At 37.1% G+C, this 12,006-nt stretch overlaps 1 protein-coding gene across 1 annotated transcript; it reads right to left on the reverse strand.

Moving 5' to 3' along the window:
• Positions 1 to 282: 282 nt before the first annotated feature.
• LOC140234522 (transmembrane protein 65-like) lies at positions 283 to 12,000 on the reverse strand. The gene is made up of 7 exons (XM_072314564.1): positions 11,703 to 12,000; positions 10,499 to 10,552; positions 9,471 to 9,538; positions 7,195 to 7,249; positions 2,852 to 2,894; positions 1,725 to 1,830; positions 283 to 384 (listed from the first exon to the last, which is right to left on the reverse strand). Exons 1-7 carry the CDS (start codon positions 11,998 to 12,000, stop codon positions 283 to 285), a joined length of 726 nt encoding a protein of 241 aa, XP_072170665.1.
• Positions 12,001 to 12,006: the final 6 nt, after the last annotated feature.

The following is a 12,006-nucleotide window of genomic DNA, read 5'->3' on the forward strand; positions in this document are numbered from 1 at the left end:
ACAGACACATTTCTAGTCTATAGCACATCTCTCAACTCTCACCCTCACATCACCGTAACTCTTGGACTGGTGACGTCCAAAACAATCAACAAGGAGCTAGATACAGGAATCATGTAATATCTTTACAAGCATACTACCACATTTTGTATGTCTTCAAGGTTTCACACTGCCATCTACCCCCAAACATGGGTGAATATGTGTAGATATATGTTGGGGGATGAAGACTTGCGCAGGAAGGGACAACATTGCAGCAACACATGACCGGGCGGCAACCACTCTTCATCATGTTGCAGCCTCCTTTTCCTCCTGGTCCTCCTTGGTGGTCAGGAAGAGGAGCGGGAACATCCCGATCAAGCAGCCCACCATGATTCCAAGAGCACGAGCCTGCGTGTCACAGGAAGGGGAAACAGACAGACAGAAATAAACACAACATTCTCCCAATATCCAGCAAAGTCAACGTGAAAATTACATGCGGTATCAACTACAAATGTATGTCAAAGGGGATACCCCCACAATCAGGTTGGTGGGAATCTTCCATTAATTTCTTGGTACCGTATTTATAAACCTCGCAAATTATTCCATATAGAACCCTTTACACCATTAGGTCCTTACATACTGGTACTGGAAAGCAAGATATGTTTATGGCATGAAATTTTCACAAATTGCCACTGGCATTCAATACACATAGTGTAGACAAGAATTTTTGTGTGCATTTTAATTTCGTAGATCTTGGCTCTCACAAAATTTGTGAAATCAGATGCATGCAAACATTTCTGGTTTTACAGAACTCAAAAGTCTGTGTATGGTGTTGTCAGTGTTTGGTGTTAAGCTGAATTTCATTTGGTTCTTTATATCATTTATTGTGGACAGTTGATTTACTGAGGCCATTTTAAAACTGCTAGCCTACTAGAAGATGTTTGTTGCATCAAACTGTGGTAATTTCTTGACTCATTACAAGCTCACAATTTGCCTACCGAGCATGTCACTGTGATAAAAGTTAGTACACCCATTACGACAGGTAAGTGCTGAAGTTGACCTTATCACACTGTAGGTCATCTGCATCCATGTATCTTTCTAGCAAAATAGACACCTTCAGCAGGTAAAGAAAGCATTGCCTTTATTATTTTGTGCTGTGTCCCAGACACCTTGAAAATATATGAAATGCAATTTGCATATTAAAAAGACAGATATTACATTTGACAACATTCTACAACTACAGAAGCACTCTGTGAGCACAGACCTCCGCCAAGCATGCAGCTCATTTCCACCACTGATCTTGTTCTTCCATAGAGATTTCAGTGATTTCTACCCATACGTACTTATATAGCACTGTGTGCTGAAAGTCGCCCGATTTCCCAATACAGAAGCCTTTGTTACGTCATAAACCCTCAGCGCCTCGCCCTAGTAGAAAAAACCAGAGCACGCACTTTAGTGCGCGCATGCAAACCTCACATACGCGCAGCCTGAACTCCGAAGTTCATTGACCCTACCTGCCAAAATATCAAAAATCCTTCATAAATTCCCCCAAAATTCTTGGATCACTACCAAAATTTAATCATCTGTTACTTGTATCATTCTAAACCTTTCCTGCAAGTTTCATCCAAATCCGGTGACTACTTTTTGAGTTATTTTGCACAAGGACAAACACACAAACACACAAACCAACGGTAAGGAAAATATAACCTCCTCCCTTGGCGGAGGTAATAAGTTGGTACAATACTGACTATGCTTGCAGTCCATCTTGTCCTGTTCATGTCCAGCTGTTCAGGGGTCAGTTCTGGCACTTGGGGCCCTACTCTGGACACTGCGGCTTCAACAGTGCCAGCTAGCCTGTAGGTATATATTCATAGAGGGTGAAAACATTTAGAGGGGCATTCCAGACAATTTATCAGTTTGTATCAAGCAGTATGTAAATCGACACTGCCATGTATAGATTTGTGGACTTTACTATGGTCCCAAGCAGATCTACTAATGCACTGAAAAACCCAAACACAATACACTGAACAAGAATGATGACATATAAGAGGCTCATATATTCCAGTGATGTTGCAATGTCATTCCACTGTGCAATACTACTTTCTTTTGTAAGTTCACCTGTGTAGAATTCATGCATGCTTTCTTCTTTCATTGTTTTTCCTTGAGCACACAATCATACATTCTTATGTGATGCTGCTACACTATATGTCATCATCATCATCCTCATTCATTATGATTTACTATGAATTTTGAAAGTATTCTTAATCTTCCTCCAAATTTCTATAAATTCTAAAACTCTGTAAAAAGTACAACCAATCTAAAGAGGTCTAAATGCAAAAGTCTAAAAATCATCTGGCAGCCTCATTTTATAAGCTTTCACACTTCAAGGCACAGTGATATGCTAATTCTCCCCGTAGAGAAGGGCGATATTTTGCCATAATAGCCCAAGTGCTTTGATATACAACATCCTACCACTGCAGGTATCCTGTGGTTCTACATCCTATCAAACAAAGATTGGCATAGTCATGAAGTTATACTGGGTTAACATGCTTTCATACGATGCAATGTATAGTAGGGATTTATAATGGATGTTCACTCCATATAACCACATAATGTAACTACAGCAAAAACTACAAGTGGTTAAAAACATGCCATGCTTTATGATTTATGAGTGTAATCATACTACACTTACTAACACATGTACACTTTCTACTTTAAGGAGGGGATAGTGTTGATGGTCTAATATTTTTGCTCAAGTTTGTGTGCTTTAGGGTATAATAGGGTAGGGTTGGGTTCGTTTGTTTGCTTGCTTGGTTTATTAGTTGTTTTGTCTGTCTTTTTTTCCGGGGGGGGGGGGGGGGATGCAATATCTTACCCAATGCCAGCCACATCTGAAATCATATTGCCCATGCCAGCAGCTGGAATGAGAGTGACAATGAAAGAAAAAATGAAAAGATGGTGGAAGTGAGGAATAAGTTTGTCAGGCAGAAAGAGACATAGAAACACAAAATGAACATGCAAAGATGGTAGAGAGAAGAAGGGAGTTTTTAATGGAAAAAAAAAAATAGTACAGAGTTAGAAGGAAAAGAATACGATGGATAAATCCAGTGACTTTGTTATTGTGCAAAGGTACCATGAGATCTATTGGTTCATTCATTAACCCGTTGAGGACGGTTTGATTTTGCTACAACACGCATTTCCCATAGACACCTGCCCGAGTATACTCGGGACTCGTCCTCAACGGGTTAATTACTAAAATAATCCATACAGCTTTTTAATAGCCTAATGCTATATTTCTATACCAATCTATGTCCATCATACTTTACTTTGTATATTTTTTTTTCTCTCATTGAATTAAATTGAACTGAACATATATATATATATATATATATATATACATATATATATATATATATATATATATATATATATATTATATTTATATTTATATTTATATTTATATTTATATATATATATATATATATATATATATATATATACATATATATATATATGTGTATATATATATATATATATATATATATATATATATGTATGTATATATATATAAAAAAAAAAATATATATATATATATATATATATATATATATAAATATAAATATAAATATAAATATATATATATGTGTGTATATATATATACATATATATATACAGTTAAACTCGCATAAGTCGATCTTCTCGGGACTGAGCAAAACACATCGACTTAGGCGAGTTTCGACTTGTACGTAAGTCGAAAAAAAATCGACTTAAAGTTACACCACACGTACATATGTATAATGTACATGTATGTTGTCTACTCTGGAGCCGAGAACTGGAGCGGTGTGCCCGATATTTGCCCTTCAGCAAGACACTTTATCCACATTGATGCAGGCCAGGGCTCCACACTAACTTTTATTTTGGTGGCCCCCAAATGATTGATTTTTTTTTTTGGTGGCCCGAACAAAAAAAAAAACAAAACAAAAAAAAAAAAACAAGCAAAACTAAATTGGTCCTACGTTCAGTCCGAAAGTTACCGTTATTCATTTCTGATTGTAAAAGCAATCATCCACCATTTACAAGTATTTTAACACCTTCCGGAGCCGAATGTTGCCGTTAATCATTTTCAAATGTAAAAACAAGCAACCGACATTCATTCTAGGATCTTACGGAGCTGAATATCATCCTTATTCATTTCCGAACGTGAAAGCAAACATCCGCCTTTTATTTCATCATCTAAATGAGCCGATTGATACCGTTAATCATTTCCAAATGTAAAAGAAACAATCTGTTACTTATTTTAGCATCGTACGGAGCAGAATATTACCGTTATTCGATCTCTAAATTCAAAAGCAAACACCCGACATTTATTTTATGATCGTAAGGAGCCGAATGTTACTGCTGTCCACTTCCGAAAGTGAAATGAATCATCTGACATTTATTTTGGCATCTTCAGGAGTCGAATGTTACATGCTATTTACTTTCGAACGTAAAAGCGAACTTTCGGCAATTATTTCATCATCGCACTGAGTTGAATACTATAGTTATTCATTTCCGAACGCCAAAGCAAACATTCAAAATTTATTTTAGCATCTTCCGGAGCTGAATGTTACTGCTATTTACTTTCGAACATAAAAGCAAACATAAGACATTCATTTTATCATCGGACGGAGTTGAATACTATTGTTATTCATTTCCGAACGTTATTAAAGCAAATATCAAACATTAACTTTACCATCAAACGCAGCTAAATGTTACTGTTATTCATTTCGAAATTTAAAAGCAAACATCCGACAGTTATTTAGCATCGTATGGAGAAGAATATTACTGCTATTCACTTACGAACGTAAAAACAATCATCTGACATTTATTTTAGCATCTTCTGGAGCCGAACGTTATTGCTATTTACTTTCGAAAGTAAAAGCAAACACCCGACATTTATCTCATTGTCGTACGAAGTTTATTATTATTGTTATTCATTTCCGAACGTCAAAGGGATAATTCGACATTTACTTTAGCATCTTCCGGAGCTGAATGTTAATGTTATTTACTTTCGAACGTAAAAGTAAACATCCGACATTTATTTCATCATCGTACGAAGTTGATTATTATTGTTATTCATTTCCGAACGTCAAAGGGATAATTCGACATTTACTTTAGCATCTTCCGGAGCTGAATGTAATTGTTATTTACTTTCGAACGTAAAAGTAAACATCCGGCATTTATTTTATCATCGCATGGAGTTGAATATCATTATTTTTCATATCCGAACGTCAAAGCAAACATTCGACATTTATTTCAGCATCTTCCGGATCCTTTTTTATTTTATCCTTATTCATTTCCGAACGCAAAATCAAATCTCAGACATTCCAAAAGTATAAGCAAACATCCGACATTTATTTTAGTATTATACGGAATCGAATATTACCGTTATTCATTTCCAAAATTAAAAGAGCAAACATCTGACATTTATTCAGCATCTTATGGAACCGATTGTTACCGCTTCATTTCCAAACCTGAAGGCAAACATTCGGCTTTTTTGGTGGCCCGGCGTGCGTTTTTGGTGACCCCGGTCGCAAATTAACCATTCGCGAAATCGTGATTCGATTTGCGAAAAGACTCCGCTAAATATAAGGCATAGATCTTTACACTCGGCAGGGGCTACGTCGTCCTTTCACCAGGTCTCGTTACAAAACCAAAATCTCGCGCGAGTTCTTGCGTTACCTATCGTTAATGTTAACGAAACATCGTTAATTTGCGCTAGGGATCGTTACTCATCGTTGCTACCGAAACGTTAATTTTCCCGATCGTTAGTTTGCGTTACTAACGATTCAGGTGAAACCGCTTGCGTTGATGAAACGTTAATGTGTATTTACGCAGTTTCTTTTGGTATATACTGTATGTAAACAAAAACCGGCGTCTCGTGATTTTGACAGTGATTTATTACACAATAAAATCTTATTCGACTTAGGCACAGTGAATTCAATGGTTTTTCCGTGAAAGTGTTCTTGGAATTTCATCGACTTAAGCGAGTATTCGACTTAAAAAATTCGACTTATGAGTGAATTAATACACATAAGTCAATGGGGAAAAATCGGGACTTTTTAAAATTATCGACTTGCGCGATTATTCGACATATGCGATGTCGACTTAGGCGAGTTTAACTGTATATATATATATAAATAAATATATATATATATATATATATATATACATATATATATATATATATATATATTGTGAAAGGCAGACATAAACCAAAATGGCTGAAATAAAAACAAGAAAATGTACAATGTACATCACAAAGAACGTTATAAAGAAGGTAGAGCAAGAAAAAAAAAAAGAGTAGTTTACATACTAAAAGATTAAAGATTTATATGCAGAAAGAAGAATTGGAATGGAATTGAAAAAGAAGTCGTTGAGCTATGAAAAACAACTTCACGGTTATCTGCTACTTGTGACTGAAAGTGGCTACTTTCATCCAATGAGAAAGCTGAATATATGTAACATGCTACTTGCATATTACAATGCATGTCTAATACACTGGTGACACTGAAGACTTTAAATGTGACCCTGTATCACAAAATCACCAATAAGTTGTCAGACATGGATTTTTAGTTTTGGGCAGATTCTGAAAGAGCCAACTCAAAATTTTGAAATGATGTATGATTCCAAACAGATGGACTCTCCTAACCCACTTAAACGCAGGAAAGAAAGTATACACTCTTGAAAAGTGCACAGCGATGAAAGAGGTTCAAAAGTTTAGGGTCTATTCAAGTGAATTATCTCAACCAGCGGTGCTCTCTGTGCAATGAATGGAACAAAAGAACAGAATATAAAACTCCATAGCAACCACTACATGGAGGATTTATCTAACTAAGCTGAAAGTTTACACAGTCACAATGTACATCTAGTCAAGACTGATAATCAATACAGTCAAAGTAATATTGCCAACATCCTTTCAAAAGTAACAGTTGAGAGTGAAGAAACTTGAAAGGGTTTCTCATACTACAAATCCATAAATCTGAGGAAGCCAATGTTAAGACTGAAATTTTTGACTTGAAAACTGCAAAAATACAACATCCAATCTATTTTATGATTCCAAACTTTTGTAATACATGAAATGTATGAAGTGTGATGCTGAAGGTTACTGCCTGTTATTGGCGTTGTTAGAAAGAAAATGACATGAATAATGCCCTTTCTTCCAGCATTCGTACTCACCAGCCATTGTGGATATGCTGAGGGCTGCACCTATGGTCATATCGATGTAATCCCCCTGTAACGCAAAGATCAACCATCATTTGAATATAATGGCACAACTGATTTTTATCTTAAAAAAATTCCTACAAAAGGAAACAAAAATAAATGAAACAATAAGATTCAAGATACTGAAGACATACAATATATGATTTCATGTACTTTTTACAATACGCCAAAATGAGATAATATGAGAGCATATTTTGCAACAGTATGTAACTTGTAAGGGAAACTTATCAAATGATCAGATACAAGAAAACCGCTAAAAGCAATACACTAACGTGAAACAAAGTGTGCATTGGTATTCTTCCCATTTCTTCTTGGTTATCTTTCCTTATTTTCTCCATTAATCTCCACCATTAATATCCTTTAACCCTTGAGGTACTTTGAGTGCTGATTGGCACAGACAACCCTTTAAAGTATGGTGAACAAGAAAAAAATGTCGGTATTCATAAACAAAGTGATTTATATATTTCTGCAAAGCTTAAGTCTCTAGGAATATGAATAGTTAACTTTCAGAAGGTGAAAATGTCTTTTGAACGATTGAGAGATGGTGTTTTGAGGCCCTTTTTAGATCACCTGAACCCGATCTGATGGTGAAATTTTGGTGACCAAAATTATGACGTCATGACATGGACGAATCAGCTCTGCGCTCGCTGATGTGATACGCTAGCTCACTTTGCACCTAAGCTACGCTCTGTATCACGCCGCGCGCGCCATGGTTCGCATTCAAAGCGTGAATTCCACATGATGACCTGAGTGCACCGAGGTATCTGTACGTGTCTTGTTTACTCTATCAAGCAAAAGTGAGTTATAATTTCACTTATTGAATCCATCTTCCTTCGAATTATCATGAAGTATACCTTTTTAAATTTCTACTTGCGCTTTCGCGCCTCAGTCTCTACTCTTAAACGGCTTATAGTAACAGTTTAATAGGCCTAGTTAGTACAGTAGTAGAGCCTAACGTTACGGTAGAACAAGAACTCTGACCTAGCTAACATAAGGATCTACGTAGTGGAGTAGCCTATGTAGGGTTGGACCTACTACTCATCGACCGCCTAATGTTCACTTGCTTGATAAGAATATTTAACACTGAAATTCACGTAAAAAACTTGACCTACGTGATTGAGAAAATCCAGCTCTATCAAATGCCGTTGTTCCCTTTTCGATTCGAAGTTTCAGTGCAAAAATATCGCCGACGAACTAGCGTGGCCTCATTTCAGCTCCCCGCGATAAATCGCGTTATCAGCATCGACCGCTGTTTTTTGCATTGACAATGCACGCAAACCGAGTTGTATTGAACACCGTGTTGTAGAAAACGTCAACGAAGCTTTTTAGGAACTTCCATAGACATTACATTGTGCTGTCATTACAATTCGGTGAAAATATTCATTCGAAATTTTGTCCTTGATTAAAACCATTAATGAACAGTGAATTATCGCGTTTTCCCACACCATCCTCATCTACATTCACAGCCGATCCATTTTTATGTGCTTTGCGTGCAGACAAAGTGCGTACTAAGTGTTCAGTGCGTGAATTATACGCGGTCGGTTTAAAAGAATGTGGTCGATATGTAGTATAGTGGGGCTACCATACACACCAAACTAGCTCTCCGGCGGGGACTCGGCGGTTCGCTACTGACGTTGCTTCAGACTATATTATTAGTATTATTATGGCTATTATTTATTCATTTATTTATTCATTCATTCATCTCTTCTTTTTTTAAATAATGATACATTTTACCCTGCTGTTTCTGCCGATAAAGCAGATGCGACTAAAGACAGGCAAGGTACAGTATTGTATTGCATCCGCTCACGAAGAACTACGTGCTTTATGAATGGCGGACTCGATGTAGAGCTAGCTAGCTAGCGCTGCACACTCGATCGTAAAGGGTACGTTCGTCCACGTCATGACGTCATATTTTAGGGCCCCGAAAAAGACGGCCGTTCTGGAGCGAAAATCGGTGAAGTAAATCAGTCAGTTTTAACTCGCGATTTTTCAGTGGTACGAATATATTTTGAAAAGTCACATAAAAAATCTGTTTTAACAGACATTTCCCTCTGCTTTGACACCTTCTTTCGTATGATTTTCTTGATTTTAATGTCTCGTTCACCATCCTTTAATAGATGACATTGTACAATGTACATGTACATACTGTCCCTGGTACAGAAAGGGTTAACATCATCACTAAAATCTTTTAATATCCTAAAGGTTGGCAGTATTTGTCAGTATTGACTTACAGCGATTATCATGATGGCATTGTCGAAGAATCCAAACCCGATGAATGGGAGAGCATTGCTGAAGGCAACTGTGTGAGAGAAGTGGGAAGAGTAGCTTGAGAAGCTGTCGAGATGCATACATCACAAAACATGGTAATCATTAACCAAATACACACTGGAACCTGATCTGCCATCATTTATCAAATCTATGGGAAAAAATTCACACTCAAAATTCACAATAATGAGTTTAATACCTCGAACATACAGCACATGTTCACTATTAAGATTGTAAAATTCAGACTGCAAATTTTGTTCAGGGGACCAACTAAGTTCTCATTCCTAGCTATAGTTCAGAATATGAAACTCTACAGAGATGAGCACATAGATTATTCAAGTGCAGTACTCTACAAGCAGGACAAATCTGAAGTGGCAACAAATTCAAACCTCTTTTGAAGAAAACTAGGCAATGCATAGAGACCATTGATGTCAGTTCAATTATAGTTAGACTGTGAATAATTCTCATAACTCTTTAGAAGGGTGATTTGCATTTTGATACTTGTACAATGCAAAGATGGCTTAGAATTGACGGTTAGATAGCAAGGCATAGTGCTATATAGTATTACCGTACCTAGCTTGATAGATTTACGACAGGCAGACAGATAAGTAAAGGAAGATTAAACATAAAGTAAATACATGTACCCTGACAAATGAAAAAAAAAATTAAGCCACAAAGAGGTTCACATAAAATGCATGTAAAGCAAGTTCTTCAGAACATGTGTGGAGGTAGTTGCACTGTAGTTTGAATTTCGCACTTGATTTGCGCTATTTTTTATTCACGTATGAATTTCAGTGAATTTTTATTCGTAAGAGTGGTCAATTCATGGAAACGGTTGAATCAAGGGTAGCTTACTTTATAATGAGATTAAAACTAAAGACATACAGAGGGAAATTAAAGATCAATCGATTACTGTAAATACACCTGTAGACCAACCTGGAGTTGCAGCCACATACACTTTTATTTTGAACTCTTAGTCTTAAATTTATCTTACCCAACCTCAGTTGTTGACTGGTGGGTAACGGTGCCGCTGGTTGCTGTGGAAGATCTGGGGAAAAAAAAAAACAAAAAAAACACACAAACACCATTTCACTGAGTGAACAAAACTTGTTTAAAGAAGTGAATGTCAACAGACTTGGGATGTTAGAAGTGAAGAAGCAGGGGTGCAATACAGTACAAATGATTTCCTTCTCATTTCTTGAAGCTAACATCAAATTCAAATATTCAAGATGTTCAAATCATTCCAAAAACTACAGTGTACCTATGGCTATAGCCTATAAGATCTAGTCATATGTTCGTGCCATTTAGATTGAGAAAACAAAACAAAACAAGGGGCTTATCTGCAGAGCCATAATAGTGAGGTGCCTGCACCTCGTCAGGGGCCGGGCCCTTATACCGTCACCCTGCTTAAAATTGTTACAAGCGCACTGAACAAAAATTTATGCCTGGGACTGTGTTCAGTACGCTTGAAACTTGGCAGGGTTACCACAACCAAGCAAACTGCAGCTCGTGAAAACAGTTTCTGCGAAAATCTTAAATTTTATTATATAAGAAATACATCATCACAGTCACCCACACGCATCTTTACGTGCTTGTCTATGGCGCTATGTATAGCAGCATCACTGCACGCACGGTCACCCGCACACGTCTTTTACATGCTTTGTCTAGAATCTACGATCTATGGCATGGGAGCGCAGGTGACGAGTTGCGGGCCCCTTCCTTAGTCATTAGATCTACATTAGTGTGCAACTATTCCGCATCGTTCGCATTTGAGGACAAATTTCTCGTATTGATCAGTGAACTTGTGGTTCTAAAAAATTGGAATCTTTACTTTAGCATTTTTCCTGTAAATTTATGTGAGTGGGATTTCATAGAATTGTGACTCATGCAGTGTCACTGTCACTTGGTGTAGACCATCTAACGTGTCAGATTCAAACATGCAAATGCATAAACAATGATAAACATTAACTATGATCATGATGATGAGGTGCGGGTCACTCAACTATCATACCCTTAAAAAAGCAGGCCTATAACCATTCGGCATTACTGAGTAGAGATTTCTAATCAAACTTTAGGCTACCACATCGTATTGTCACATCCAACTAGTGCCAACGTTGTACGAACACACAGCCGGCAGCCATCAGTAAAAATGAAAAACAAAACAAAACAAAAATAAGTGAGGAGATTCGAAAGCACACCTGAAGTAATATTCCCAGCTGCAATGCCACTTTTGAGACTGGCTTTGTAGTTGTGATACTTCAAAAGTTCTTCGAAGAGAGTTTCTCGCTCATCCCTTCTCAAGGTGGAGATGAAATCTCGTGATCTCTTCGGCGTGTCCAGTTTCCGAGATCGCCGTGATGATATCGTGAATGCAGATCGGCAATTAATGGCAAATCCAGGGTTCACATGAGACAGGAGAGTATTTTTGAGAGGACTGGATATTGACCCGATACTGTTGGCCTGGATGATAGTGTTGTTAGATGCACATGGTCGCATACATTG

Source organism: Diadema setosum, chromosome 10, assembly GCF_964275005.1.
Source record: "Diadema setosum chromosome 10, eeDiaSeto1, whole genome shotgun sequence".
Lineage (NCBI taxonomy): Eukaryota > Metazoa > Echinodermata > Echinoidea > Diadematoida > Diadematidae > Diadema > Diadema setosum.